General features: G+C 41.7%; 1 protein-coding gene and 1 non-coding gene across 2 annotated transcripts in view; one reads left to right on the top strand and one right to left on the bottom strand.

Moving 5' to 3' along the window:
- Positions 1 to 21,436, bottom strand: part of acsl3b (acyl-CoA synthetase long chain family member 3b) — a 29,160-nt gene extending 7,724 nt beyond the window's left edge. Inside the window, exons 1-11 of the mRNA XM_062987339.1 lie at positions 21,391 to 21,436; positions 12,093 to 12,470; positions 10,257 to 10,457; positions 9,598 to 9,775; positions 8,682 to 8,791; positions 7,084 to 7,222; positions 5,678 to 5,828; positions 5,422 to 5,545; positions 4,244 to 4,315; positions 4,012 to 4,151; positions 2,892 to 3,064 (exon numbers count right to left, since the gene is read on the bottom strand). Of these exons, the coding sequence (XP_062843409.1) occupies positions 2,892 to 3,064; positions 4,012 to 4,151; positions 4,244 to 4,315; positions 5,422 to 5,545; positions 5,678 to 5,828; positions 7,084 to 7,222; positions 8,682 to 8,791; positions 9,598 to 9,775; positions 10,257 to 10,457; positions 12,093 to 12,242 (1,438 nt within the window). The 5' untranslated portion in view covers positions 12,243 to 12,470; positions 21,391 to 21,436. The remainder of the gene's footprint in view (positions 1 to 2,891; positions 3,065 to 4,011; positions 4,152 to 4,243; positions 4,316 to 5,421; positions 5,546 to 5,677; positions 5,829 to 7,083; positions 7,223 to 8,681; positions 8,792 to 9,597; positions 9,776 to 10,256; positions 10,458 to 12,092; positions 12,471 to 21,390) is intronic.
- Positions 21,437 to 21,843: 407 nt separating this feature from the next.
- trnag-ccc (transfer RNA glycine (anticodon CCC)) lies at positions 21,844 to 21,914 on the top strand. The gene has a single exon. It is a non-coding gene; the product is annotated as a tRNA-Gly (tRNA).
- Positions 21,915 to 27,844: the final 5,930 nt, after the last annotated feature.

Here is a 27,844-nt window from a genome sequence, read left to right as displayed (position 1 = left end):
TATTAAGATAATTGCAGCAAGTATAATAATAATAATAATAATAATCAGAATATTAAAAATAAGACAAATTATAAAAGTGAAACAAAATGACAACTATATTAATATTATATATAGAAAATAACATATAATTGCATATAAGAATGATAATTATCAAAGTGAACAATATTGTAAATATACATACTATACTACGCATACACAATACTACTAAACATACTACTACTACAACTACATCTACTAATACAGCCTACATACATACCATAAATATTTTACACACACACACACACACACACACACACATATATATATATATATATATACAGTGGTGGAAATAAGTATTTTATATTATTAATTATTATTATTAAGTATTTAATACACTATTGAATGAGCTTTAATTATTTTGCAGCTGTTGGCTAATGCAAGAAACTGTTTACCTTTTAGCTAACGTTACCTGAAGTGTATTAGTTCAGACTACCAGTTAACCTGAAACTCAATAGATAACATTACCTAACAGTTTCCATTTCCAAATAGACTTTCTGCTTACATTTTGCTAAGTAAAATGTTAAGATTCAACGTTAATTTACCAAACACGAACAAATAATTAGTCCTCTTTTTTAACGGCTCGCATCGCACTGTTGCTATGGTGACGTTGTTCCGCGTCTCTACGAGCACCAGCCAAACCCAGCTGTGGTAACAACTGGACCGGATCTGGCTACACTGATTCTGGCCGATTCTGACACTCGGCCGACTGTGCCGATAGAAAAGAGGGAGCTGGACCAGATGATTGTGCTAGCTGGGATATGAGAACATGACAGCGCGGGGTTTTTTGAAACTATTGGATGGATACATAAACCACGTGACCGTGTGGCGGCGAGAACAAGGAGTGTCGCAACTCTCTCTATCTACGGCTCTGATCGATTCTGTCTCAAATCGAACCGACACCCAGCCAATCAAGTTACACTCCAGCGATCAAGTGACAACGAAGCGGCTTCGTTTACAGCAGAGCCGTAGAGAGAGAGAGTTGCGACACTTCTTGTTCTCGCGGTCACGTGGTTTATGTACCCCTCCAGTAGTTCCGAACAAACCCGGCGCTGTCATGGGACAAGCAGCAGTGAGTGAAATATTAAACGGCAAATAATAAAATATTGTACAATTTCTGGGTATTTTCACCTGCCTTTACATTTACTGCATCTGCTTTAATGTCAGTTTGGTATATGAAGTGGAAGATTTTTATAATGACTTAATAGGTTGTTCTTGTTAACACACAGTACATTATATTAGCATACATTACATAATGTGATATCATTAAGTAGTATAAACAATATACAGTACAGAGATTAAAGAGCTTTTTTTTTTTTTTTTTTTTGCATAAACTATAATCTCCCTTCACTTTCCTGAGGATTCATAATAATAATAATAATAATCATTTTGGTTAAACACTGAGCCATGTGGCTGGATTCATAAGGTTTACCTGCACTGAATGAACAGATTCATAAACACACTCCCGTACCTTTAACATTATAGTGCAGGTACATGAAATAGCTTCATTCATCTCTTATTTCATGAGTGATTAATAATTCATTCCTACATGTAATACATGAATTAATTCATAATAATATGCACTAGTTCATTTTGTCTAATGTAAGTGGTGGACAAGGTACACAAACCATGTAGTTGATTAGAAGTAGGTAAAATATTACTCCAGTAAAAGTAGTAGTAAAAGTAAAATACTCTTTACCTCCACTTCACTGAGTATAAGTACTAAACTATTTACCTTCCAATGTACTTAAGTGTGAAAGTAAAAGTAGTATGATTTATTATGGCTCTAATGTTTTATTATCATTTCTGTAACAAGACTCTTGATTAATCACCTCATTTTAGGTGAAAAGACTCGTGTGGCATTAATTAAGCTTAACTGACTGAGCTAAATTCAGTTATACCTATTAAATAAGATAAACATGTAACATTTAGTGCTGAGCAAATGCTAAACAATAACAGTATTAAGTATATTAATGACACCAAATTCATTATTTCTTTAAAACAAAGCAACATACAGCTGAAAATGCTGCTCAGTAGTGGAAATGAACAGAGCTCCACCCGGAGCTGTGCAGAGAAATGTCCCGCCCCCGTCACAGCGGTTCTCTATGGGAGTGTCGCTACTCTGTTCTCTCTACGGCTCTGGAATCGATTGCTCATCCTGCGTGTCCCGGATGTTTAGTCTGAATTTTTTAATCTGAATTTTGTGATCTGAATTTGACCTATCGAATTTGAGCAACCTGAATATATATTATTTGAATTTTATAAACTTGAATTTTTGATTTTGAATTTGTTAACATCAAAAAATGAAAGTGAAAATGAGTTATTGTAAAATGTGTGGGTTGAATTCTGAGGCAAAAAAGTTCAGTAATCAAAATTCAAAGGCTTAAAGTTCAGTAATCAAAATTCAAAGGCTTTTAAATTTCAAAATCTGATGAGACAGATTTACTTCCATACATCTGGCTCCCTCGTTATTCAGTCAGATTGTAGCTTCGAAATTAGGCACCTTCGTAGGCAGCATTTTAGGGTATCTAAGAATTCGGACAGCCGCCTTGTCGGGACAGCTCATAGGATGACGTAAAATGCTGTCTATGTAGAGAGCTCACTAGATTTTCGGACAGACTCTTGGCGACAAAAAACTTGCCACTGGACCAGTATCGGCGAGTCTGATTGGTTCAGGCACAAAACACTTATATTCGGCGCTGATCATAGCCAGCGTAGACTTTCCTCGAATGTAATCCTGTTAGAAATGACGATCGGCCCTGCAAGACTAATGTGGCTATTGCTAGTCTTACTGCACCACATTAATCCTTGTACTTTTATTCCCCTTGTTTAATGTGTACGTTTGAATATCTTACACTCGCTGATGGTGCCGGCTCCACAGGTTTCCGTAAGGCCGTAGCCCTGTCCCACCGGGCAGCAGAAACAGATGTTCATAAAGCGCTGAGTAGCTGCAGACAGAGGAGCTCCTCCTGACAGCAACACCCGGGTATTCCCTCCGAGCAATGAACGTAATTTCCTGAACACAAAACTGAACAAACACGGACACAGATATTTATTTATATGTTTTATGTGTGTTTTTTGTATTTCATCGTCATATTCTCCTACACTCTTTGGTTACATTCATGATAGGACAGGTAGTCACTGGTTACACACGATTTATCAATTCAAGTTCAGTATCAAACACAGTTATGGACAGTTTTGTATCTCCAATTCACCTCACCTTGCATGACTGTGGGAGGAAACCGGAGCTCCCGGAGGAAACCCACGCAGACACGGGGAGTACATTCTAACTCCACCTTGGTATCGAACCAGGGACCTTCTTGCTGTAAGGCAACAGTGCTACCCACTGAGCCAACGTGCCACCCACACAGATATATATGACAATCCACAGTGCCTTGATGTGGCTGCAATACACGCCCACAATTACTATTGCTACAATATACTTTCTCTGCTGAGCTGAGATCACAGATGAAGTCAGAGCTGTGCTATCGGCCGGTCGGGTATCTACACAAACATGACTGGTTATGTATGTCTTGTAGGGGGTATGGCCGAAGCCCTGTGCCATGGGTATCCTGCATTGCACCCAGCGTTTCTGGGGTGGAACGGAACCCAGAAAATGATAAAGCGGATGATAAATGAAATTTATACATTTCATAAAATAAGACAATTTTATATACAGCTCCCTAAAAAGTATTTAGTCCATATGACAAAGCAACGATGCTCTCCTCTACTAAAATACATCTTCTGCTTCACTTATAGGCAAATTATTAGGGGAAGTGGTAACCTAGTAGGTAGAGCTTTGGGCTATCAATCAAAAGATTGAGAGTTCGAATCCTGGCTTCCACTGTTAGGCCTTCGAGCAAGGCCCTTAACCCTCTCTGCTAATGCTTGACCCTGCACTCTGACCCCAGCTTCCGAACTAGCTAGGACATGCAAAAGAAGAATTGTAAATGCAAGTGTAAATAACAGACATACCGATCACACAAAGGGGTGCCATAGCCTTTAGAAATCTGCTCCATCTTGTAGTTGTAGGCCAGCACAAACAGAGTCCTCTGCACGCTGCTCATCTCATCCACTTTGATCATCACGTTCTTGTAGATACGATCCATGATCTCCTGCAAAACAAGAGAGAGAGGCGAAACACAGAAGGATGGTACATATAACAAAGAGTGAGATTCTTCAGAACAGTTCGTGTGGGTTATATTACCGGAACGGCTGCCATTAGCGTTGGCCGCAGCATACTGGTGTCTCCTTTACTGCCCCTTTTAATTTTGGTTGACTGGGATGGAAATAACACAAGCAGAGTGAACAAAAAGTGTGTAATGTATGACTGCCTACCTTAAAAGTAATATCAGATAATCAGCCATAACATTAAAACCACCTCCTTGTTTCTACACTCACTGTCGATTTTATCAGCTCCACTTACCATATAGAAGCACTTTGTAGTTCTACAATTACTGACTGTAGTCCATCTGTTTCTCTGCATGCCTTTTTAGCCTGCTTTTACTTTTTTAGATATTATTTAGGTGGTGGATGATTCTCAGCACTGCAGTGACACTGACATGGTGGTGGTGTGTTAGTGTGTGTTGTGCTGGTATGAGTGGATCAGACACAGCAGCGCTGCTGGAGTTTTTAAATACCGTGTCCACTCACTGTCCACTCTATTAAACACTCCTACCTAGTTGGTCCACCTTGTAGATGTAAAGTCAGAGACGATCACTCATCTATTGCTGCTCTTTGAGTTGGTCTTCATCAGTGGTCACAGGACGCTGCCCACGGGGCGCTGTTGGCTGGATACATTTTTGGTTGATGGGACTATTCTCAGTCCAGCAGTGACAGTGAGGCGTTTAAAAACTCCAGCAGCGCTGCTGTGTCTTATCCACTCATACCTGCACAACACACACTAACACACCACCACCATGTCAGTGTCACTGCAGTGCTGAGAATGATCCACAACCCAAATAATACCTGCTCTGTGGTGGTCCTGAGAGAGTCCTGACCATTGAAGAACAGGGTGAAAGGGGGCTAACAAAGCATGCAGAGAAACAGATGGACTACAGTCAGTAATTGTAGAGCTACAAAGTGCTTCTATGTGGTAAGTGGAGCTGACAAAATGGACAGTGAGTGTAGAAACAAAGAGGTGGTTCACAAAATGCACAGCTGGATTGTATTAGTATTTTTCAGTTCCTCTTTTCTAATGGTTTGCAGCATACCTCTGTAACCACCCCAGAATCACTGATCAATCCCAATATTAATTAATATAAAACCTTACACTGAGTAATTAATGCAGGACTTGCACAGGTGCACAAACCTTGTTGCAAATCAAGTATACAAACTGGTCAGCATATGTTTGAATCCCTTATGTGAGCGCGGCTGTACGTGTACCTGATCTGCGAGGGTCTGTGGTGAGGAGTATCCGATACGGCAGCCATGAGAAACACAAACCAGTTCAGCACTGAGCTCCAGCACGTGTGCCAGCGGGAGATAGCCAATATATGTATCATTCTCACTGTCCATGTAAAACAGTACAGAAACAAATGCAAATGCATTACTGGTTAATACAGTGGACAGAATATCAGAAACACCATGTACGAGTGTGAATTTAAAGTCAGTGAATCCATAAGTGACCAGGCGTTCTTACTCTAGGTTGGGGATGCGCTCAGCCATGCCGGTTACCCCGGCGATGATGTTGCTGTGGGAGATCATGACTCCTTTTGGGATGCCTGTGGAGCCGCTAGTGTACATGATCACTGCAATGTCGGAGGGAACAGGCTGTCTCCGCTGCACCATCACTGAAGACAGAGGTACATGAATGTAAGTACATAAGTTTTGATTTTTTTTTTTTTAACACAACGTACTCCTAGTGGTAACTGAGGTGAACATTATAAATTCAAATTCAACCTTTGATAGTCCAGGAACACATATATTAATACTTATTACCACTAGTTTTTAACTGTGTGCCTTAGGGATCCACGATATTGGAAAAAACTGACATTGCGATTTTTTTTCTTCCTGCGATATATATTGCGATATTAAAAAAAATATTAATAATATTAATAATGCATGTATCTTACTCTAAATAAGGGGCTCATCTGTGAAAAAGGGTGGTGCCTACAAGGGATACAAAAGATTATGACAAGCTACGTCTTTGTACTCGGTTGAAACTGAGCATTAAACTAAGAAAGCTTTAATATCACATGAGGGAATTAACAGGATTGACAAAATGGGTCATTTAATTTATTTCACAATCAAAACCTCTTCAAGTAGTAAACATTATTTTAAAAAAAAACTATACAAACAAAAGAGCAGCTATACACCTGTTCGAAATCCGAGATGCCTTACTAAGCTCACTACTGAGGTATCTTAACATTTCAATGTTATTTTGACTCAAGGACGAGTGAGAATCGGAAGCATCCGTAGTGATGAAGGCAATCCCAGAATTCATTGCGGCATCTCTTCTATCACAGAAAAATAAACATGGCTGACGGTGCGGACAAAGTTATTTTCAAACGTAAATAAATAATAATACATTTTTAACGAGTGTTTTTATTTGCAAGTTTGGGCTTGTCAGCAAATGTAACAGTTTTCTGTACACGAATCCAGATGTTATAGTGACATGTTAGCGCTGTCCCACCTCATTCTATTGGTTTTAATGGAAAGATGCTAAACGCGAAACCCGATGGAATTGCTAAGTAGCGCGTTCGAATAATCTGCCTTATAAGTCAATGACTTATTAGAATCCTCTCTACTGTGGCAGCTGCCTATGTAGGCAGTAAGACAGCAAGGCGGCTCACTAGGTTTTTGAACACACTGGTAGATATGTCATGGAAAATGAGAACGGTGTGAATTTTCGTTTTGTGTCAAGCAACAAAAAAAGTATTTGATTTAATTTGCATTAAGTGACATCCCACGTCCTGCGATGTGACTATTGCGCATGCACACATCGCGATGACGATGCTGAAACGATATATCGTGCAGCCCTAGTGTGCCTCTCTTTGAACTGACCTCTACCGTTAGTATGAACAGTGGATAGGTAAGACGCCTTACTGTTTTCAGGTTTAGCCCCTCGCTCCTGCACAGACGCCATGCTGTGAACCTGAATGCCTCTGGGCAGCCCAGACCAGCTGGGGGATTTACTGTCCACAATGATGATGTGCTGCAACCTGGGCACATCCAGCAAAATTTCCTGATAGGCAGACAAAGAAAAATAAATAAGTGCACAGAGTAAAACATATCATCACTATACAATCAACCTGTATTATCACTTTTGTGGGTTTTCTATGGCAGAATCTGATTGGTCTATTTTTTTTTTATTATAAAAGGTGACACCATGTGTTCCTATTAGTGAGTGACGAGATGCTGGTGTGACTTGAAGTTTGTCTGTTTTGGAAAATCAGCAAGATGTTACTGATGATGCTTATAGGCAAAATATAAAGTGTCCTGTAGAATAACACGTCACATGGTTAAATTATTGTATCCTGACAGAACCGTCCTATTTTTATCCAGGCTTGGGACCAGAACCGAGAGCTCTCTGACAAGTGCACTTTCTGATATCCAGTAACTAGATAAAATAAGTCTTTATATATAAAATTTAGTTTATAGCATTTTCTCCCCTTTTTGCCCGATTGCGTCATGCTTCCTTTCCACCAATGCTGATCCCCACTCTTATTAAGGAGAATGAAGCTAATCCACACCTCCTCCAAACAGTGGCAGCAGCCGTATGCATTTTGTCACCTACACTTTGACTAGTGCAATGCGGAACAGCACTGTGTATGGAGAGACACACCCTGACTGCACTCTTTTCCCGTCTCTGTGCAGGCGCAATCAATCAGCCAGCAGAGGTCGTAATTGTATTAGTTATGAGAAACCCCATCTGAACAACAGGCCGATCGCTGTTCATGTGGCCGCCCAGCCGGCAGGCAGAGCTGAGACTCGATACGATGTATTCAAGAACCAAGCTCTGCATCTTTACATTAAAGGACCACAAAGATAATAATTGTTTGGTGGTATAATGTAAATGTGTAGCATTTAAACCCAACAACACTGTACCTACTTTCCAACATTGGACTGTGTTGAATTGGATTATGCTTTGTTTTGCTGCCAATGTACTTTATGCATTGCGGAAAATTAATGGATAAATAAAGAAGTCAGATTAAAATTTCTTTAACTGGTTATTTTGATGGGATCGAGACCCAAAACACATCAAACCTGAGTGTACAATGGCTAAATCGGACATTGCGGCTTTTCGAATGGCCTCAACCAGCAATAATATGTTTAACTGATCGGTTTCGGCTTTACTAAGCCCGATCCTAAGCCGGATCCTTTGTTTTCCTTTGTGAAAAAACGTGATCGGGACATCCCTAATAGCAACCACTGTATAGCCTGTTAATGCAAGAAACTAGAAATAGGTCATCACAAAGCTAAATGTATACAAATCTAGGTCTTACACACTGACCAGTAGTCGCCGAAATGTATACAAAATGACAGTAGCCAAATTGTCTTGTGCTGGAGAGAAACCTCTGTAAATGAAACAACTTGTATTCGGTGCCTTCACCTCATTCAGTCAGTTGGGCATTATTATTATAGTTATTAATATTGTTGTTTTTTATTTATTTGAAGCAGTAAGGTGCAGAATGAGGACTGACCTTGAGACGGCCCTGCAGGAGGTCCTTACTGGTGATGATGTGTGTGACCTCTGTTTCATTGAGACCATGGGCTATTGCTGGTCCTCCCAGAGTGGCATAAAGAGTCACCACTGTTGGAGTGACGAAGTGATTTGGGGAGGGCGGGGGGTGGGTGGGGAGAGAGAGATTCGAGAGAAAGCATAGGAGACAAAAGAAGTGAACATATGATGAAGACTAATATAGAATAGTCTTGCAGTTATGAGCAGTTTTAAATTTCATATAAAATTATCAAACTGATGTAATTGTTTTTTTTCTATTGTATTTATGCATTTTCCTCCTGTCTTCCGCTGCTGGGGGATCCCTGATTGCAGTCGGTGTGTGTATATTGCTGCTCACGCCTCCTCCGACCCGTGTGCAGCCCTTAACAGAACATATTTCACCTATGCGCTCTGCCCTGGCGCCTCTCTATCTGCTAATTAGGGTACTTACACAGAGTTTGAAGACCCCACCCACATAGTCCGGTCATCCCGCCTTTGCAGCAACGCGTCTGCCGAAGGCACTGCCAATCATGCCAGCTAGATGGCGCCCAGTGCTGTGACGGTGCTGCTTAGCTTAATAATGGCATAACGATTTGCCGAGAACACACAGTTCATATTAGGCTCATCAAGCTCGTTTAGATGCGATGTTTGAATGTCCACGTACTTTTGGTGGTTTATATGTTCCAAGAATCGATATTCTTGAAACCAGGCCAAAGAAATCTGGCCACATATCTGATATTTTTTTGATAGTTTTAATGTTGAGAATAGCAATACAGAAACTGTTATTGACCCGACTCCTCCCTTTCACTGTAATCCACTATTAAAATTCCCTTTGGGTTTATGATTAAAGCTTTATCTGAATGAATCAGCGTGTGTGCGCTTGTATTTCAATTACTCACATGGGAAGTTGTACATGAAACAAGTCTGCGCTGCTATCATCCACTCGGCCCGAGTCTCGCAGAAGATAGCAATGTTACACAAAGGTTTCTGACCGAGAGAAGCCAGGCCACTCCCGAACCTCTGAGCTATTTGAAACGTTTCCTCATACGATAGCCAGTTATAATCTCCCAATATCACCTAGAGAGAGATAGAGAAAAAAAAAAAAAAGGTTTTTAACGTACCCATACTATTCCTGTGTGACGGGTGGCATGGTGGCTCAGTGGGGTAGCACTGTCGCCTCACAGCAAGAAGGTCCTGGGTTCGATCCCCAGGCGGGGCGGTCCGGGTCCTTTCTGTGCGGAGTTTGCGTGTTCTCCTCCGGGAGCTTCGGTTTCCTCCCACAGTCCAAAAACATGCAGTCAGGTTAACTGGAGACATTAAATTGCCCTATAGGTGAATGGGTGTGTGTATGATGGACTGGCGTCCCGTTCAGGGTGTTACTGTGTGCCTTGCGCCCATTGAAAAGCTGGGATAGGCTCCAGCACCCCCCCCCCCCCACACACACACACACGACCCTAACTGAATAAGCGGATAAGAAAATGAATAAATGACGTTGTCTATACTGGTTGCACTTGTAATGTGGTGTGTGTAAGTGTGTGTAAGTGGACGGATGTCTCACCTTTTGAAAGACCTTGCCATTGGGTTGTATTTCATCCTCCTCGCTGAGCACCTCTCGGGTACCAAGGCAGTCTCTCTGAGGGAAGTGTCTGACTGCATGCTCGAACACCTTGTCCAGACTGTCTGCCCCCTCATGAAGCTGAGAGACGAGCTGCTTCTGGCTGTTTATGGCCCTGTACGGCCCTGCTGGTTGCCCGCTGACCTGCCGCCAAAAAGGAAATGAAAAGCATTGTTATTACTTACTGTTAAACTGATACAATATCTTTGTGATCGAAGCATTTCCAAGAGTTAAAGCCATTTGCTGTGTGGCTGGGAGTCGGTGGCACTGACTAAATAAAGATGCTCCAAATCGTGTTGGGAGTGACAAGGATGGACAGGTTTGGGAATTGAGAGAGAGAGCGCTGGTAGGATGTCTTGGAGACAAAGTTAGGGAGGTGAGATTGAGGTGGTTTGAGCATGTGCAGAGGAGGGATGAGAGTTCTATAGGGAGAAGGGTGCTTAGGAGGAAAGGAAGGCCAATTAGGAGGTTTATGGATATGGTGAGAGGTCAGAAGATATAAGATTTAAGCAGCCAGAAGTTTAGTATTAGGGGTAATTGTAATTCTAGGTTGCAGCGTTATAGTACACTAGCCCGATCACGTTTTTTTGTTCCCGATCATTAATTTTGATCCCGAGTCTCAAACCGATACTTGTATTTTCTAGATATTGTCTAGATAAGAACTAGATAATACTGTTCACACAGTGCACGCTTCAAGTACATTACAGTTATTCAAATTAATCTAATGTATATGTTTAACAACTGAATAGCTCTGCAGTGCTGCAGGAAAAAAATTGCCTGCATCCAAGCTATCGCTTAATGTTCTTTTATTTTTACAAAATAAAAGTAAACAAACTTAGTGCAGCATTGTAGTAGTAAAACTAGAACACTCAAAATGTTGTGAAGGTTCTTTTTTGAGGAAAATCAGCATCTCTGCCGTGTTAGCGGACAGCCGGTTCCTCTTCTCATCATATAATAATAAACTCGCTGTATTCCACCGAGTGTTTATTTTTTAGGTGCCGTATCAAATCGGTAGATCGTTTGGTTAAATGATATCTGGTTTGTTTATAAGCCACCGTACTTGTAGGCGTGTTGTAAGAAGGATGGGCCCTGCTGAGTCTGGTTCCTCTCAAGGTTTCTTCCTGTAATTTTCAGGGAGTTTTTCCTTGCCACAGTCGCCCTCGGCTTGCTCAACAGGGGTTTTTGTATCTGTTGGTCCTGGATTTTGTAAAGTTGCTTTGAGACAATGTATATTGTAAAAAGCGCTATATAAATAAAGTTGACTTGACTTGTAACTAAGCCAATCGGAGTGCTTAATACTGAGATGTCGTTCAGTCTTGTAACTTGGTAACACTGTATGTTATGGTCCCTGAAGTTTTCATACTCGGATTAAAAGTTATTGTTTTGTAAACCGGTGTGATCCTTGACTCGCACACCATATAAATAGTAAAATTGTACAGTAATGAACGCAGCTCTGCTACTACCGCCTCGTGAAACACTCGCATTGCAGACATTACACTTCGCTGTTGGACTCGACTCTCCGTTTACGACACCTGCTTGACCGCCGAGGATCGGGCTTAGTAAAGCCGAAACCGACCAGTTAAAAAATGCCTTGATCGGGCCTGATTCCGATCTTTGAGATCGGATCGGGACATCCCTATATAGTATAGTATGTTATGTAGTACCATTATGCCAGTTATAAGCTTTTTGGGTCTGAATCTGAATGAATGCAACAGTGACTGTAAAACATGTTTTACACAATGCAATTTACATAATATAAAATGTAACATTTGTACTCACTGAGCGTGCTTTGATGCGCTTGGCACGGGCCTGGTCAGCACCAGCACCAGACAGGAAGTACCAGGGTATAAAGGTGATAACGGAGTAGACCCAGACCACGGAGCGAAAGACTTGCAGGAGGATCGGAGGCACGTCCTCCTTCAGCTTCATCCTGATGGCGCAGAGAAGGGAAACAGTGCACTGAACAACCGAGAGAGCAACACTACAGTGGATCCTGTTCTTGTCTGCGTCCGTCTCTCGTAACAAGATCCCTCAGTCGCTGTTGATTTTGGGCTGCGCCGTGCTAGCTTCTCATTTCTGGAGCGATGCTTCCTTGCTTCTTTCTTCCTTGACGACTGTGCCAGCTGACCAAGCAACTTCCAGGTAAACAAGGGTCAGCTGTGAAGAATAAAATCAGTTACTAAAGCAGCATCATGAAGATTTGCAAGCATCTTTGATCGCAGCTAAAGCAAGTACGGAGAAAACAACACGAGGGATAGGTGTGCCAGGATGAATTATTTCAAACGTAGATGTTAGCTTCATTTGCACCCAGGACTGAATGGTTGAACTAAGCTCGGTACAGCTTATTACACAGGATCTTACAGGATTTAGGAACAAGGCTAAGGATTGTCGAAGTGTGGAGAAAGAGGATTTTAGTGAAAACAAACTCCTCTGGCAACACAACACGGTGTGGAACAGTATTTTACAGTCATGTTCTATGCACTTTAGTTACATTCATGACCGGACAGGTAGTTACTCGTTACACAAGTTTAATGTCAAACACAGTCCTGGACAATTTTGTATCTCCAATTCACCTCACTTGCATGTCTTTGGACTGTGAGAGGAAACCGGAGCTCCCGAAGGAAACCCACACAGACACGGGGAGAACATGCTAACTACACAGAAAGGACCCGGACCGTCCCACCTAGGGATGGAACCCAGGACCTTCTTGCTGTGAGGCGACAGTGCTGTATAATTCGAATACTGTCGTATGTGAATGAACAGGGATTCCAAATCAAGCCGGGTTCATGCCTGGTGTTATGTAAGCGCCTATTATAAATGGAAGTAATCATTCAGCAGTAGGTTAATGAATTATGATTATGACTGTACTGATGATCAGGGTCAATAATTTGTTACCAAGGGTGTGACCGCTTTATAAAGAGAATCAGCAATACAGAAAACATGTAAACTGATGTCAAGATGCTAGACCGATCTATGAAATACATAAACAAGTATTACCATACAATAGATTTAGGTTCGTACAACAAACATGGTGTACACTAGGGATGTAACGATACACTCTACCCACAATGCGATACGATTCACGATACTGGGTTCACAATACGATTTTTAACTAAATAAAATTGAAGACAAATTATGACAAAGTTTACTTTTATTATTTCTCTTAAAAAAAAAAAAAGACTTCTTTTTTTTAGCGCGTCCAATTGCCCCATTGCGTCATGCTTCCTCTCCACCAATGCCGATCCCTGCTCTGATTGAGGAGAACGAAGCCGACCCACGCCCCCTCCGACACGTGGGCAGCACGCCGTGTGCATCTCATCACCTACACTTTGACGAATGCAGTGCAGCTTAGCTGCGTGTACGGAAGGACACACCCTAAGAGCACTCTCTTCTCATCTCTGTGCAGGCACCATCAATCAGCCAGCATGTTGGCCGCTCAGCCTCAGCCGGCAAGGCAGAGCTGGGATTCGATACGATGTATTCGAGATCTCGGCTCTGGTACCAGCGTGTGTTTTTACCGCTGCGCCACCTGAACGGCTATTTGTGCTTATCTTTTATTCATCTAAATAATAAATGTCCTTTTATTTCTGAGGTAGGTACAAACTATGCCAAATAATGCTTATTGTGTAAAAAACTAACGAATTTTTAAAACAAATCCAACATTATATAACTAAATGAATAATACATAAATAATATAAATAAAGAAAGTATCCTCACATAAATAAATTTGGCTGGAAAATTCCAAACCTGGCAACCCTGTAGTGATGTCAACCAGGCAAGGTGAACAGCACCAGTGCCCTCTGCTGTTTAAAGTGAATATTGATTCATCTTAAATGGATAACCGATTGGAATCGTAGCACATGTGCACCGATTTTTAACTGTCTTGTGGTGCATCGTTACATCCCTAGTGTACACCAATATTGATAGTAATCAAGCATCAACTAATAATAATAAGCGTCTTCCAGTGAGCAATGTTGCAACCTTCTGTGCTCATAAATGTTCCTAAAATATGACTTTACCCCACACAGGACTTTAAAAACATTGTACATTAAAACTAGAAGTACTTCAGTCACTGCTGTGAAATGTTACATACAGATGAAAATTCCACAGCAGGCTGAGACACAGGAACATCCAGCCCTCTTACTAGATGGTCATAATACACAGTGACTGAGTCAGTTATGTGTACATAACAAGTCTGGGTCCTTTAAACTGATAACAGTTAGAAAACAAGCTTATAGAACCCCATTAATATAAAACACATAGCTGAAATAGCTGGTCGTTTACCAATAGCAAATAAGTGTATATATTCTGACCATTAGTGGCGTTGGTATTTTCAAGCAGAAAACGTAAATTAAAATAAATAAGAATTAAAAAAACAGTCACACCAGCCTTCACACCAGGGCATGTCTTGTTATCATATAAGACAGCTGGCTTAAGTGTAAGCACATACACTGATCTACACTCACTGTCCATTTTATTAGCTCAATTTACCATATAGAAGCACTTTGTAGTTCTACAATTACTGACTGTAGTCCATCTGCTTCTCTGCATGCTTTGTTAGCCCCCCCGGACCACCACAGAGCAGGTATTATTTAGGTGGTGGATGATTCTCAGCACTGCACTGACACTGACATGGTGGTGGTGTGTTAGTGTGTGTTGTGCTGGTATGAGTGGATCAGACACAGCAGCGTTGCTGGAGTTTTTAAATACCGTGTCCACTCACTGTCCACTCTGTTAGACACTCCTACCTAGTTGGTCCACCTTGTAGACGTAAAGTCAGAGACGATCGCTCATCTATTGCTGCTGTTTGAGTCGGTCATCTTCTAGACCTTCATCGGTGGTCACAGGACGCTGCCTATGGGGCGCTGTTGGCTGGATATATTCTTGGTTGGTGGACTATTCTCAGTCCAGCAGTGACAGTGAAGAGTTTAAAAACTCCAGCAGCGCTGCTGTGTCACACACCACCACCATGTCAGTGTCACTGCAGTGCTGAGAATGATCCACCACCCAAATAATACCTGCTCTGTAGTGGTCCTGTGGGGGTCCTGACCATTGTGGAACAGCATGAAAGGGGGGTAACAAAGCATGCAGAGAAATAGACAGACTACAGTCAGTAATTGTAGAGCTTCTATATGGTAAGTGGAGCTGATAAGTGGATTTTTCTATCTCATCATTAAAAAACTTCTGCTTACACTACCTACCAAGTGCAGGCAGAAATGCATTACACCATCCAAATACCCCAAAGCAAATGTTCATGACAAGTTTAGCACATATTCACCAAGAGTACCAATATTTTCACAGCTTACAGTGTCACATTTGCGGGCTGGCTTTCGTGACTTATGTGCAATTAGATCTCGCTGACGATCTTTAAAAACTGCCGTAAAAGCTGCAGACCACAAAACCTTCCATATTTCTGTTTGGAACCTTAAACATATTACAAGTATTTTCCAGTGTCAGTACAGGATGCAGTAGCCTCACTTGGCTTTCATAATAAATTCTCAATTCCTTACACCACTTTCAGTTTGCACAGCCTGTGTCTCAGATAACGGAAAATGAAGTAGAACGAAGCTCCCGTGGGTAAAAGGCAGAGGTGCTATCAGGTGACATCTGCACCCAAAAATACCAGCCCTACCTCACCTGCATTGCACCAATGTAGAAAAGAGGAATGGAACCTGGTTTACCAAGTTAAACCCTTATTAATAATGACCCACAGAAGTAACAGCAGCAATGATAAAGGAGCTTACTGGTTTAGAAAATAACAAACCCTTTAAAGAACAGGCCAGCCATTGAGATATTGATAATCCGAAGCAAACCGGCAGATTTGTTCCTGCAGCTATTTTTAAACCAAAAGCCCCGCGTGCTGTAGAAAATGGTGAAGCGAGGACCAGCGGTCAAGACAAGGATTCGAACAGTGATTACATAAAGTTTCTGGTGATGCAAGGTCACCCACAGACTCGGAACGTAATGGTTTTCCTTCCTGAATCGTCTCAGACACTACAAGTACCGTTAAAAAGCAGAATCATCGCTTGGTGAGCCAAATCCGGCCCAGTTTAGTCAGGATTTGATTGGATTGATTTGATTAAAGGTTTAATTTGATTGAACTCAGCAGCCTAATCTACTAAGCGGTCGGCCCACATCGCTCCTATCCTCCACTAGCTTCACTGGCTTCCAATAGTCACCCATATCAAATACAAAATAATTCTGCTTACTGTTACTGATATCCATAGGTGTCAGAGATGAGATATAATGGCTTTAGACTAGGCCGATCACTTCCAATAGCCTATAGATCTATGGTTCATCATTCCATCACAAATTAGAAAGAGATGGTAATCAAATCTGGCAGATCTTCAAACAGTGATGGACCACCCTTCTGTTTCTGAGTCTTACGTAAAGGTTTAGAGGTCACACAAGATACAGCATGCAGTACCCTGACGTCTTACTGCACTACACGTGGTTTATCTTAATTAACTGCATTCCTTATGCTAGTTCTGCACCCTCCTATACCTCCCATAAAATGCAACACATGTTTCTCACATTTTGAAAATCCCACTTGAGACAGGTTGATCCACTCTGGCAGTACTACGCTAAGACCTGAATGCCAAACGACACACCTTGACTTTTACAAACGTACCAATGAATTAAAAACCAACTCATCACATGACCAGGCAAACCTGCCAAGAACCCTCTAGGCAAGAGAAACTGACAGTTTATTGCTGCTTCAAGTCTAGTAGGATTCACGACTGCAGTTGCGTGACGTTATATACATAGCTGCTAAGTTTGAATAAAGTGTGTCAAAGAACTCATCACAAACTTCTCTGGTCGCTAGATCTAAGAACTGTGAGGGAGTGTAAACTTCCAGCATTAATTCCTGCCTTTGTAAAAATTAATTAGACTACGGACTATACACATTAAGTGTTTTGTGCTGGGGTGGCACAGCATTAAAATATGTTAGCCTGGTAACACTGAGAGGTGAGGATTCGGGGTTCGAATCTCAGCAATGCTATCGACTGGTTGGGCATCTGTGCAGACAAGATTAGCTAGTGTCCAAAAAGGGGGATGGCCACAGGGAGGTGTATTTTTTTTCAGTGCGCTCTCAGTGCCTGTCCAAAGCCCAGATTAGAAGAGTGTTGCGTGAGAGAGAAGATTCTGTATCCGATCACCCATAACATTAAAACCACCTCCTTGTTTCTACACTCGCTGTCCATTTTATCAGCTCCACTTCCCATATAGGAGCACTTTGTAGTTCTACAATTACTGACTGTAGTCCATCTGTTTCTTTGCATGCTTTGTTAGCCCCCGTCCATGCTGTTCTTCAATGGTCAGGACCCCCACAGAGCAGGTATTATTTAGGTGGTGGATCGTTCTCAGCACTGCAGTGACACTGACATGGTGGTGGTGTGTTAGTGTGTGTTGTGCTGGTATGAGTGGATCAGATACAGCAGTGCTGCTGGAGTTTTTAAACACCTCACTGTCACTAACTGGACTGAGAATAGTCCACCAACCAAAAACATCCAGCCAACAGCGCCCTGTGACCACTGATGAAGGTCTAGAAGATGACCGACTCAAACAGCAGCAATAGATGAGCGATCGTCTCTGACTTTACATCTACAAGGTGGACCAACTAGGTGGAAGTGTCTAACAGAGTGGACAGTGAGTGGACACGGTATTTAAAAACTCCAGCAGCGCTGCTGTGTCTGATCCACTCATACCAGCATAACACACACTAACACACCACCACCATGTCAGTGTCACTGCAGTGCTGAGAACGATCCACCACCTAAATAATACCTGCTCTGTGGGGGTCCTGACCATTGGAGAACAGGGTGAAAGCAGGCTAAAAAAGTATGTGGAGAAACATATGGACTACAGTCAGTAATTGTAGAACTACAAAGTGCTCCTATATGGTAAGTGGAGCTGATAAAATGGACAGTGAGTGTAGAAACAAGGTGGTTTTAATGTTATGGCTGATCAATGTACTTCTATCACTTCTATGGAGTGACGCATCAAAACTGAAAACGTTTGGACATCTGGGTCAGCAACTTGTCTGGCGTAAAAAAGGCAAGGATTATGACCAGAAGAATACTATTCCCACGTTCAAGCATGGGAGGGGGCAGTCCAGATGTCGGGATGTTTTTCTGCTGCAGGAATTTTAACCATTTGACTAAGGCATTCTGTGGTGAAATGGTATGGGTAGGGCTTTGTCTTCTGCGGTGAAATTGAACCTTGGTGATAATTTGACTTCCAAGCAAGATGATGTTCCCATGCACACTTCCAAGTCAACCAGGTTTTGGTTAAGAAATCAGACCTGGAATATCCTAGAGTGGTCCTCTCAGCCTTCAGATTTAAATCCCATCGAAAATGTTTGGCTCAATTAGCTGGAAGCTTCTGCATGGAGAAACTAAATGTTTTATTGCTTTAACTGCTGCTGTTAAAGTTGCTCCTTGAGACTTCTTGTTGCAGGGCTGAATATTTCAGCTTGCAGCTCGAATTTGAATACTGCTGACACATCTGGTTGGTTCGGGCGGCACGGTGGCTAAGTGGGTAGCACTGTCGCAGACAGCAAGAAGGTCCTGGGTTCGATCCCCAGGTGGGGCGGCTCGGGTCCTTCGACTGTTTTAAATTGTCCCCAGTTTAAGTGAATGAATGAATATGTGATTTATCGGACCCACCGGAAAGGCACAGGACCCACCGCGATTCTGACCAGAATTATGAATCAGTACAAATTGTACTCTGATGTGCAGGATATGAAATTTTGGATCTGATCTAGATTGTTACATCACGAGTCTGGTTGGTTCAGGCGGCACGGTGGCTAAGTGGGTAGCACTGTCGCCTCACAGCAAGAAGGTCTTGGGTTCGATCCCCAGGTGGGGCGGTCTGGGTCCTTCGGCTGTTTTAAATTGTCCCTAGCTTAAGCGAATGAATGAATATGTGATGCATCTGACCCACCGTGATTCTGACCAGAATTATGAATTAGTACAAACTGTACATCGATATAAATTCTTACATAACAAGGCTGGTGGGTAAGTGGGTAGCACCGTCACCTCACAGCAAGAAGGTCCTGGGTTCGATCCCCAGGTGGGCCCGTCCAGGTCCTTTCTGTGTGGAGTTTGCATGTTCTCCCAGTGTCCGAGTGGGTTTCCTCCCATACTCCAAAGACATGCAAGTGAGGTGAATTGGAGACACTAAATTGTCCATGACTGTGTTCGATATAACCTTGTGTAATGAGTAACTATTGTTCCTGTCATGAATGTAACCAAAGTGACGTTAAACTCCTAATAAATAAACAAACATCTGGTTGGTTCATTATAAAACATGCGATGCAACTTCAACATATGTCCTGGACATGGTCAGTACATTTACATTTTCCTCTTTTAGCAAAGCTTTAATCTAAAGTGACTTACAATTATGACGCAACACAGTTTTGGGCAATTGCTTAGGGGAACAATAGTGGCAACTTGGGGGTAGTGGGGCTTGAACCGGCAACCTGCTGATTACTAGCCCTGTACCCTAACCACTGAGCTATCACTGCCCTGTGTTTCCGCCTGATACTCTGGTTTCTGACCACCTCCTAAAACATTGAAGGTCAATCGACTGTTTTAAATTGTACCTACATTAAGTGAATGAATGAATGAATGTGTGGCAACTTGTAGGTGGTGGGACTTGAACTGGCAACCTTCTGATTACTAGCCATCACTGCCTTGCCATGACCCTGCATTTCCTCTTGATACTCTTGTTTCCAACCACCTCCTAAAACATTCAGAAGGTCAATCGACTGTTAAAATTGTACCTAGATTAAGTGAATGAATGAATGTGTGGCAACTTGGGGGTGGTGGGGGCTTGAACTGGCAACCTTCTGATTACTAGCCATGACCCTGCGTTTCCTCCTTATACTCTTGTTTCCAACAACCTCCTAAAACATTCAGAAGGTCAAGTGACTGTTTTAAATTGTCCCGAGATTAAATGAATGGATGTGTGGCAACTTGGGGGTGGTGGGGGCTTGAACTGGCAACCTTCTGATTACTAGCCATCACCCTGCGTTTCCTCCTGATACTCTTGTTTCTGACCACTTCTTAAAACATTCAGGTCAAGTGACTGTTTTAAATTGTCCCAAGATTAAGTGAATGAATGAATGAATGTGTGGCAACTTGGCGGTGGTGGGGCTTGAACCGGCAACCTACTGATTTCGAACCCAGTGCCTTAACCACTGAGCCATCACTGCCCTGCAATTACCCTGCCTTTCCTACTGATACTCATGTTTCCAACCACCGCCTTAAACATTTAGAAGGTCAATCGACTGTTTTAAATCGACTAGTTTAAGCAAACCACTGTAGCCTAGTGGTTAAGGTACTGGATTAGTAACCGGAAGGTCGCTGGTTCAAGCCCCACTACTGCCAAGTTGCTGCTTGTTGGGCCCTTGAGCAAGGCCCTTAACCCTCAATTGCTCAAACTGTATACTGTACTGTAGGTGGTTTTGGATAAAGGCGTCTGCTAAATGGAGAAAATGTTAATGTGATTCCCTGCACCGGACCCACCGCGATTCTGACCAGAATTACGAATCAGTACAAACTGTACTTCTGATGTGCAGGATATGAAATTTTTAGATCTGATCTAGATCGATTCGACACATCGTGAGTAGATCCCAGCTTCTGTCCTCCAACATCTGCCTGCATGTTAACGTGTTAACACAAGCTAGCCAGTTAGCTCCAGAACGTGGCTTTGGACCGATCCAAGCTATCTACAGATCCTGCTATTTATTAACAGCCATGCCAACACCAGCCACTGTGCGTGTTCCTGAAATAACTGTATGATCATTCACCCTTATGAATAAACTGTACGAGCAAATGCCATCAACGCGCAATCGGACATACCAACATCTGCACGCGCGCGCGCACACACGCACGAGCGCGCACAGAGGGCATAGCCGCTTATAGACAATGGAATCATCCAGAGCATCCTCGTGTCAGAAAACACACGGGAATTCAAATGTAAACCGATTGTCCACGCATTTGTAAGAAATTCGTCACACAAAACTAAACAAAAGCATTTAATATGATTAAATAAGAAACAATGCACATACCTGCCTCTCTTTTAGCAAGCTGCGGTAGTCACCGGCCTCGTTAACTAGCCCGGAAGTAATGGCCGCGTTGTCAACAAGACAGGCTCTGCGTCTCTGCGATCTGATTGGCTCTGAAGAGGTGGCGCGTGCGGGAGCCGCCGTGACGTCATCGAGGTTACTTTCGGTCACTTTTGGACCCCGCGCGCGCAAATCCATTCAGGAATTTCTCGGTGCTCCGGTTCTTTTTATAAAGTTATTTTCTGTCGTAACGTGTAATTAGGTGCAGATTTTAATTTTTTTGCAACACTATACGCTGTAAATCACTGCCAAGAGAAAAAAAAACACATGCAACACCACGATAAGGCGAATGAAGTCTTAAACGTATAACTGTTTAAGCGTATATACGTATGTACACACTCTGTATGATCTCTGTTCTTTATATAATATTTAAATTCAACACATCATCAATGCACTGCGCCGCTGGTGTAGTGGTATCATGCAAGATTCCCATTCTTGCGACCCGGGTTCGATTCCCGGGCGGCGCACGTGTTTTTAAATACATTTTACTCGATTTTGAACCAGTTGCAAAAATTTGCCTATTAAATAAAATTAATTCAAGTGTAGTATCAGCTCCACTTGCCATATAAAAGCTCTTTGTAGATCTACAATTCTCTACATACTTTTTTACCCTGCTTTTACCCTGCTTTTACCCTGTTCTTCAATGGTCAGGCCCCCCCACAGGACCACCACAGAGCAGGTATTATTTAGGTGGTGGATCATTCTCAGCACTGCACTGACACTGACATGGTGGTGGTGTGTTAGTGTGTGTTGTACAGCAATGCTGCTGGAGTTTCACTTTAGTAGACACTCCTACCTAGTCGGTCCACCTTGTAGATGTAAAGTCAGAGACGATCGCTCATCTATTGCTGCTGTTTGAGTCGGTCATCTTCTAGACCATCATCAGTGGTCACAGGACGCAGCCCACGGGGCGCTGTTGGCTGGATGTTTTTGGTTGGTGGACTATTCACAGTCCAGTAGTGACAGTGAGGTGTTTAAAAACTCCATCAGCATTGCTGTGTCTGATCCACTCATACCAGCACAACACACACTAACACACCACCACCATGTTTGTCAGTGTCACTGCAGTGCTGAGAATGATCCACCACCTAAATAATACCTGCTCTGTGGGGGTCCTGACCATTGAAGAACAGCATGACAGGGGGATAACAAAGCATGCAGAGAAACAGATGGACTACAGTCAGTAATTGTAGAACTACAAAGTGCTTCTATGTGGAAAGTGGAGCTGATAAAATGGACAGTGAGTGTAGAAACAAGGAGGTGGTTTTAATTTTATGGCTGATCAGTCACGACGATAATAGTATTACACCGATTCATGTTTAGCTAATTTAGTTAAATAATGTTCTATATATTTCAGGGAACTCTAAAAAGAGCAGGTTTTCACAACTAAAGGTAGAATTACATTATTAGATGCTGCTTTTATGGTTTAATTTCTAATTTAGTCCACTTGGTGGCGCAAGCCTCATTTACTATAACTCACAACACAAGCCTTAGTCTTAGTAAACGTATAAATACAGCTGACGGTCAAATACACTTGTAACGTTTAACATATGGTGATTTCAATTTTAAAAATGTAAAACTGACATGGCAAAAATGACCAAAGTCGTTGGGTCTAACATATACACACACCACCTAGTTCTTAGTTTTAAGTCATGTAGCTATTTTCACCTATTAGCCACTTTTAATTGACATCTACAAGTTTAATAGAACTCTAAAGTGACTTATTCCAATTATTCTCAACAGTATTGAGCTCAGAACTTTGGGAAGACTGGTCCAAAAGCTGGGTGGCTCGGTGGGTAGCGCTGTCGCTTCACAGCAAGAAGGTCCCGGGTTTGATCCCCAAGCGTTGCATGTTCTCCCCGTGTCTGCGTGGGTTTCCTCCGGGAGCTCCGGTTTCCTCCCACAGTCCAAAAACATGCAGTCAAGGTTAATTGGAGGCACTGAATTGCTCTATAGGTGAATGGGTGTGTGTGTGTGTCTGCCCTGCGATGGACTGGCGCCCCATCCAGGGTGTTACTGTGTGCCTTGCGCCCATTGAAAAGCTGGTTTAGGCTCCAGCAATAACCCAATAAGCGGGTAAGAAAATGAGTGAGTCCAAAAGCTTAATTTTAGCCTGATTAAGCAATCTTTGCTAAAAATAACCCTTTCTTTCATGACAAACAAAGACCAAAGTCGTTGGGTCTAACATACACACAGCACCTAGTTCTTAGTTTTAAGTCATGTAGCTATTTTCACCTATTAGCCACTTTTAATTGACATCTACAAGTTTAATAGAACTCTAAAGTGACTTATTCCAATTATTCTCAATAGTATCGAGGTCAGACCTTTGGGTAGGCTAGTCCAAGAGCTTAATATTAGCCTGATTTAGCAATCTTTGCTAAAAAACGTTTTCTTTCCTGACAAAAATGACCAAAAAGTTGTTGGGTCTAACATATACACACAGCACCTACCTGTAGTTCTTAGTTTTAAGTCATTTAGCTATTTTCACCTATTAGTCAGTTTTAATTGACATCTGCAAATTTAACAGAACTCTAAAATGACTTATTCCAATTATTCTCAATATGATTGAGCTCAGAACTTTGGGAAGACTAGTCCAAAAGCTTAATATTAGCCTGATTAAGCAATCTTGGCTAAAATCCTTGTCTTTTATGACACATGACCAAAGGCGTTGGGTTTAACATATACATACAGCACCTAATTCTTAGTTTTAAGTCAATTTTTGGTGGTTCTTATTGAATCTTAGCATCTGAACATCTGAATATCCTCTCAGCTATTGATATTTATGATATTTTTTCCTAACCTTGGAAATGTGACAACTTTTACATGCCTTCTGTACTTATTGACAATTCTGTGTAACTCAACTAAAATTATGTATAACTCAATCATACTCCCTAACAAGGAATTAGGAAGGCAAACTAGTAGTTTTTTTATTGAAGTCCAGCTTGTAGAGTGAGTGCTGTACAGCAAAGTGGGTCCTGATGTGCCAAAACAGCTTACCTTGCTAACAGTGATAAAGATTAGCCTTAGCTAAATTCTCTACTTACAAAATTGTGCATACAAACACCTGGTTTGAGCAGGGCTTAAATGCTAGCCTATATCATACATTAAACCTTCTTTAAAATAGTACATGGAGTTACCTTCCAAATCTCCAATACTCTCCCTAACAGACCAGCAAACACGGACTAAGTCTAAATGGCATCCGAAAAATGCCCAGCAGCAGCCTGGGGTATCTTTTAAAGGCATGACAGAGCTAATTTAGATCACTTTTCTTTGTCATGCTTTTGAAAATCTGGGCTACTGCATGAACAGGTCCATCGGCGTAGGACAGATGTAACGTCAAAGCAAGTCTTTTATCTTCTGTCTAGTCTGTCCGTGTGTCTAATGTGATAATTATCACTAGACCACTTTGCCTTCTGCTCCATATGTCTGACATGCTGTGTATATGTTAGAGATATGCAGGAGGAATATCCCACAGGTAATTCCCTACTGCTGTTGCTATGATTATATTCTCCTATGACCTCCACGCTGGACTATGACTAATTCTTGTTCTTCAACACATCTATAGCAGCAGTAAAAAATGATCCTGTTCCACTATCCATGTTTGTTGGGTTTGTTTTGTCAGTTTTGCACCAATACAAAAAAAAATACCTCTTTATGTTGACAAGTGGAAACACTAGGTGCAATGCAAGAGAACAGACAGGGGCATCAGTCCATTTTAGGCCATTACACACAACACTCATTCATTGATTCACACCCACACCAAGAGAAAAACAATTTAATTAGTAATTATTCTACCTACTGGCATGTGGGAATATTGGAGAAATCCAGAGTTCTAAAACAAAAACCTACATGGACACGAGAAACATTCCAAATAACCCAGACTGTAAATGACGTCAATGCTCAAACCTTGCAAAATAATAATATTGTTTTATTTATTCATGTATTTATTAATTCGAGACAACTTTACTCTGTTCGGGGTAAATTGGGAACCCATTCTGAAGGCATGGAATACACCCTGAACACCTTAACTTATTTACCTACACTTATTTACACATAAAGGCAATTTACAGTAACCATCTATTGACAAGTTTTAGGTGTAACATGCAACTGGACCTATGGGGCAGCGCGGTGGCTAAGTGGGTAGCGCTGTCACCTCACAGTAGACTGTATATAATATTTACTAAAGGCTCATATTAATTACATTTTCCAAATTTTTCTATTCATATTTATTTAAATGTTAGATTTGCCCTTCCAGACCAGTGTCTTTAATTTAGGACCCAGCTGTTCAATAGTATTTGAATCTGAATATAACACGACTTGTGTTTTCTTGAATGTATGTGATATTAATGTATAGATTTATAGAAACATTATCTCATTACATAATTAATCTATAGCCTGATCTCTGTATCTAGGGGTAGAAATGAATTTCCAAGAAAGCAACACTATCACTCTAATATCTAACAGCTTCATTAAACCATCTTTATAGATTGGATTTTGTTTCATGCACAAAGGACACAGTCATGGTAAAAAAGGGGGTGGCTCGGTGGGTAGCACTGTCGCCTCACAGAAAGAAGGTCCTGGGATCGATGCCCAGGTGGGGCGGTCCGGGTCCTTTCTGTGTGGAGTTTGCATGTTCTCCCCGTGTCCGCGTGGGTTTCCTACGGGTGCTCCGGTTTCCTCCCACAGTCCAAAGACATGCAAGTGAGGTGAATTGCAGACACTAAATTGTCCAAGAATGTGTTCGATATAACCTTGTGTGAGAACTGATGAACCTTGTGTAATGAGTAACTACCGTTCCTGTCATGAATGTAACCAAAAGTGTAAAACATGACGTTTAAACCCCAATAAACAAACAAACAAACAAGGTAAAAAAAGGAAAGCGCCATTCCCAAGCTGTTTCCACTAAATTACAGCAGTAGGGCCTGGATTTGATTCCACAGCTATGCAGACAGGGTCCTTTCTGTGTGGAGTTGGCATGTATTCCCTGTGTCCGCATGGGTTTCCTTCAGGTACTCAAGTCCAAAGCCATGCAGTCAGGCCAATTGGAGCAACTAAAACTGCCCTATGTGTGTGTGTGTGTGAGTCTGCTCTGTGATGGACTGGCGATCCGTCTGGGGTGTTTCCTGCCCTTCTCCCAATGAATAAGACCCACTGAGACCCTGAGTAGGATAAAGTGATGGTAAAACAGACAATAAATGAATGAATGAATCATTGATTTATACACCTGTAAGCAATGGGTTGGCTAAAGCACCTGGTCTCAATGATAATTTTGTGTATATAGTACATACCGCATTTATAGTATATGCAGTATTACAGCTTATGAAACATGCTAGAATTATAATAGGTGTCATGACAATTACTGATACTGGTGACTTACCAATGTTAAAATACTTGACATCAAGTGTTGTGACCATTTATGAGAATATATGACATGATATGACAGGCTTAAGATTTGCTTATGTCAGTTTCATGACAGAGGGTTCAAGTAAAGTGATATGAAAGTATTTAACATCTTTAGGAAAACCATAGAATTGTAACAGGTGTCATTACGATTACTGATACTGTTGACATAACAATGTTATAATACTTGAGATTAAGTGTTCTGACAGATGGTTCAAGTAAAGTGATATGAAAAGTATTTAACATCTTTAGGAAAACCTTAGCCTTGTTCTAAACTACCACCATCACATTTTGCAGATCAAAGGTGGCCCAAGTTGAATGAACATTACATGTGATTAATAAACTATTTATCTTATAAATCACAGGATAAATGTTTTCCAAGGTGACATTGGTCAGGTTTTATTAATATAAAGACTATATAACAAAAGTATGAATAGACTTTTCTCTTTACACCCTGCCATGAGACCTGATTTCACTCATTTGATGGCTTTCAAACTCTTCACCAGTTGAATAAGCTGTAACAAAGCAGTTAAAACACCACACTGTCCCATAAGGGAGGTCATCCATGAGTGGGATTGAGAAACACTGATCTAGAAATTACACCACCAGACCTAGAGGAGCCGTCCACTTTTCAATTAAGCACAGGCCGGGCGACTGAAGCATTAGGATTGGGAATTCCTTTGCGCCGGCGGTAAGACGAAGATGAAGAATGCGCTCATTGAGAACTCTTTGAGCTCCGCTTGGGCTTAAAATGGTTGAGAACAGAGAGAGGGATTAAAGAACAAAAAGATCCCTCTCTGTCATCAAAGAGGATCTACTGAGTGGCTCATCCCTGCCCCGCTCTACGCCTACCGGCAGGTCTTAGCGCTACTAGGGATGAAGTGCTGCTTAAGATATAGAGACCGACTAAGAAAAAGACAGAAAAACATGCAAAAAGAAATCATAAGGGAATTAAAATGAGTGACCGAGAATAACATTTAAAAAATAAAAATAAAAC

Source organism: Trichomycterus rosablanca, chromosome 25 (genome assembly GCF_030014385.1).
Source record: "Trichomycterus rosablanca isolate fTriRos1 chromosome 25, fTriRos1.hap1, whole genome shotgun sequence".
Lineage (NCBI taxonomy): Eukaryota > Metazoa > Chordata > Actinopteri > Siluriformes > Trichomycteridae > Trichomycterus > Trichomycterus rosablanca.
The sequence above is the reverse complement of the archived record's forward strand: the minus strand, read 5'-3'. Positions and strand labels throughout refer to the sequence as shown.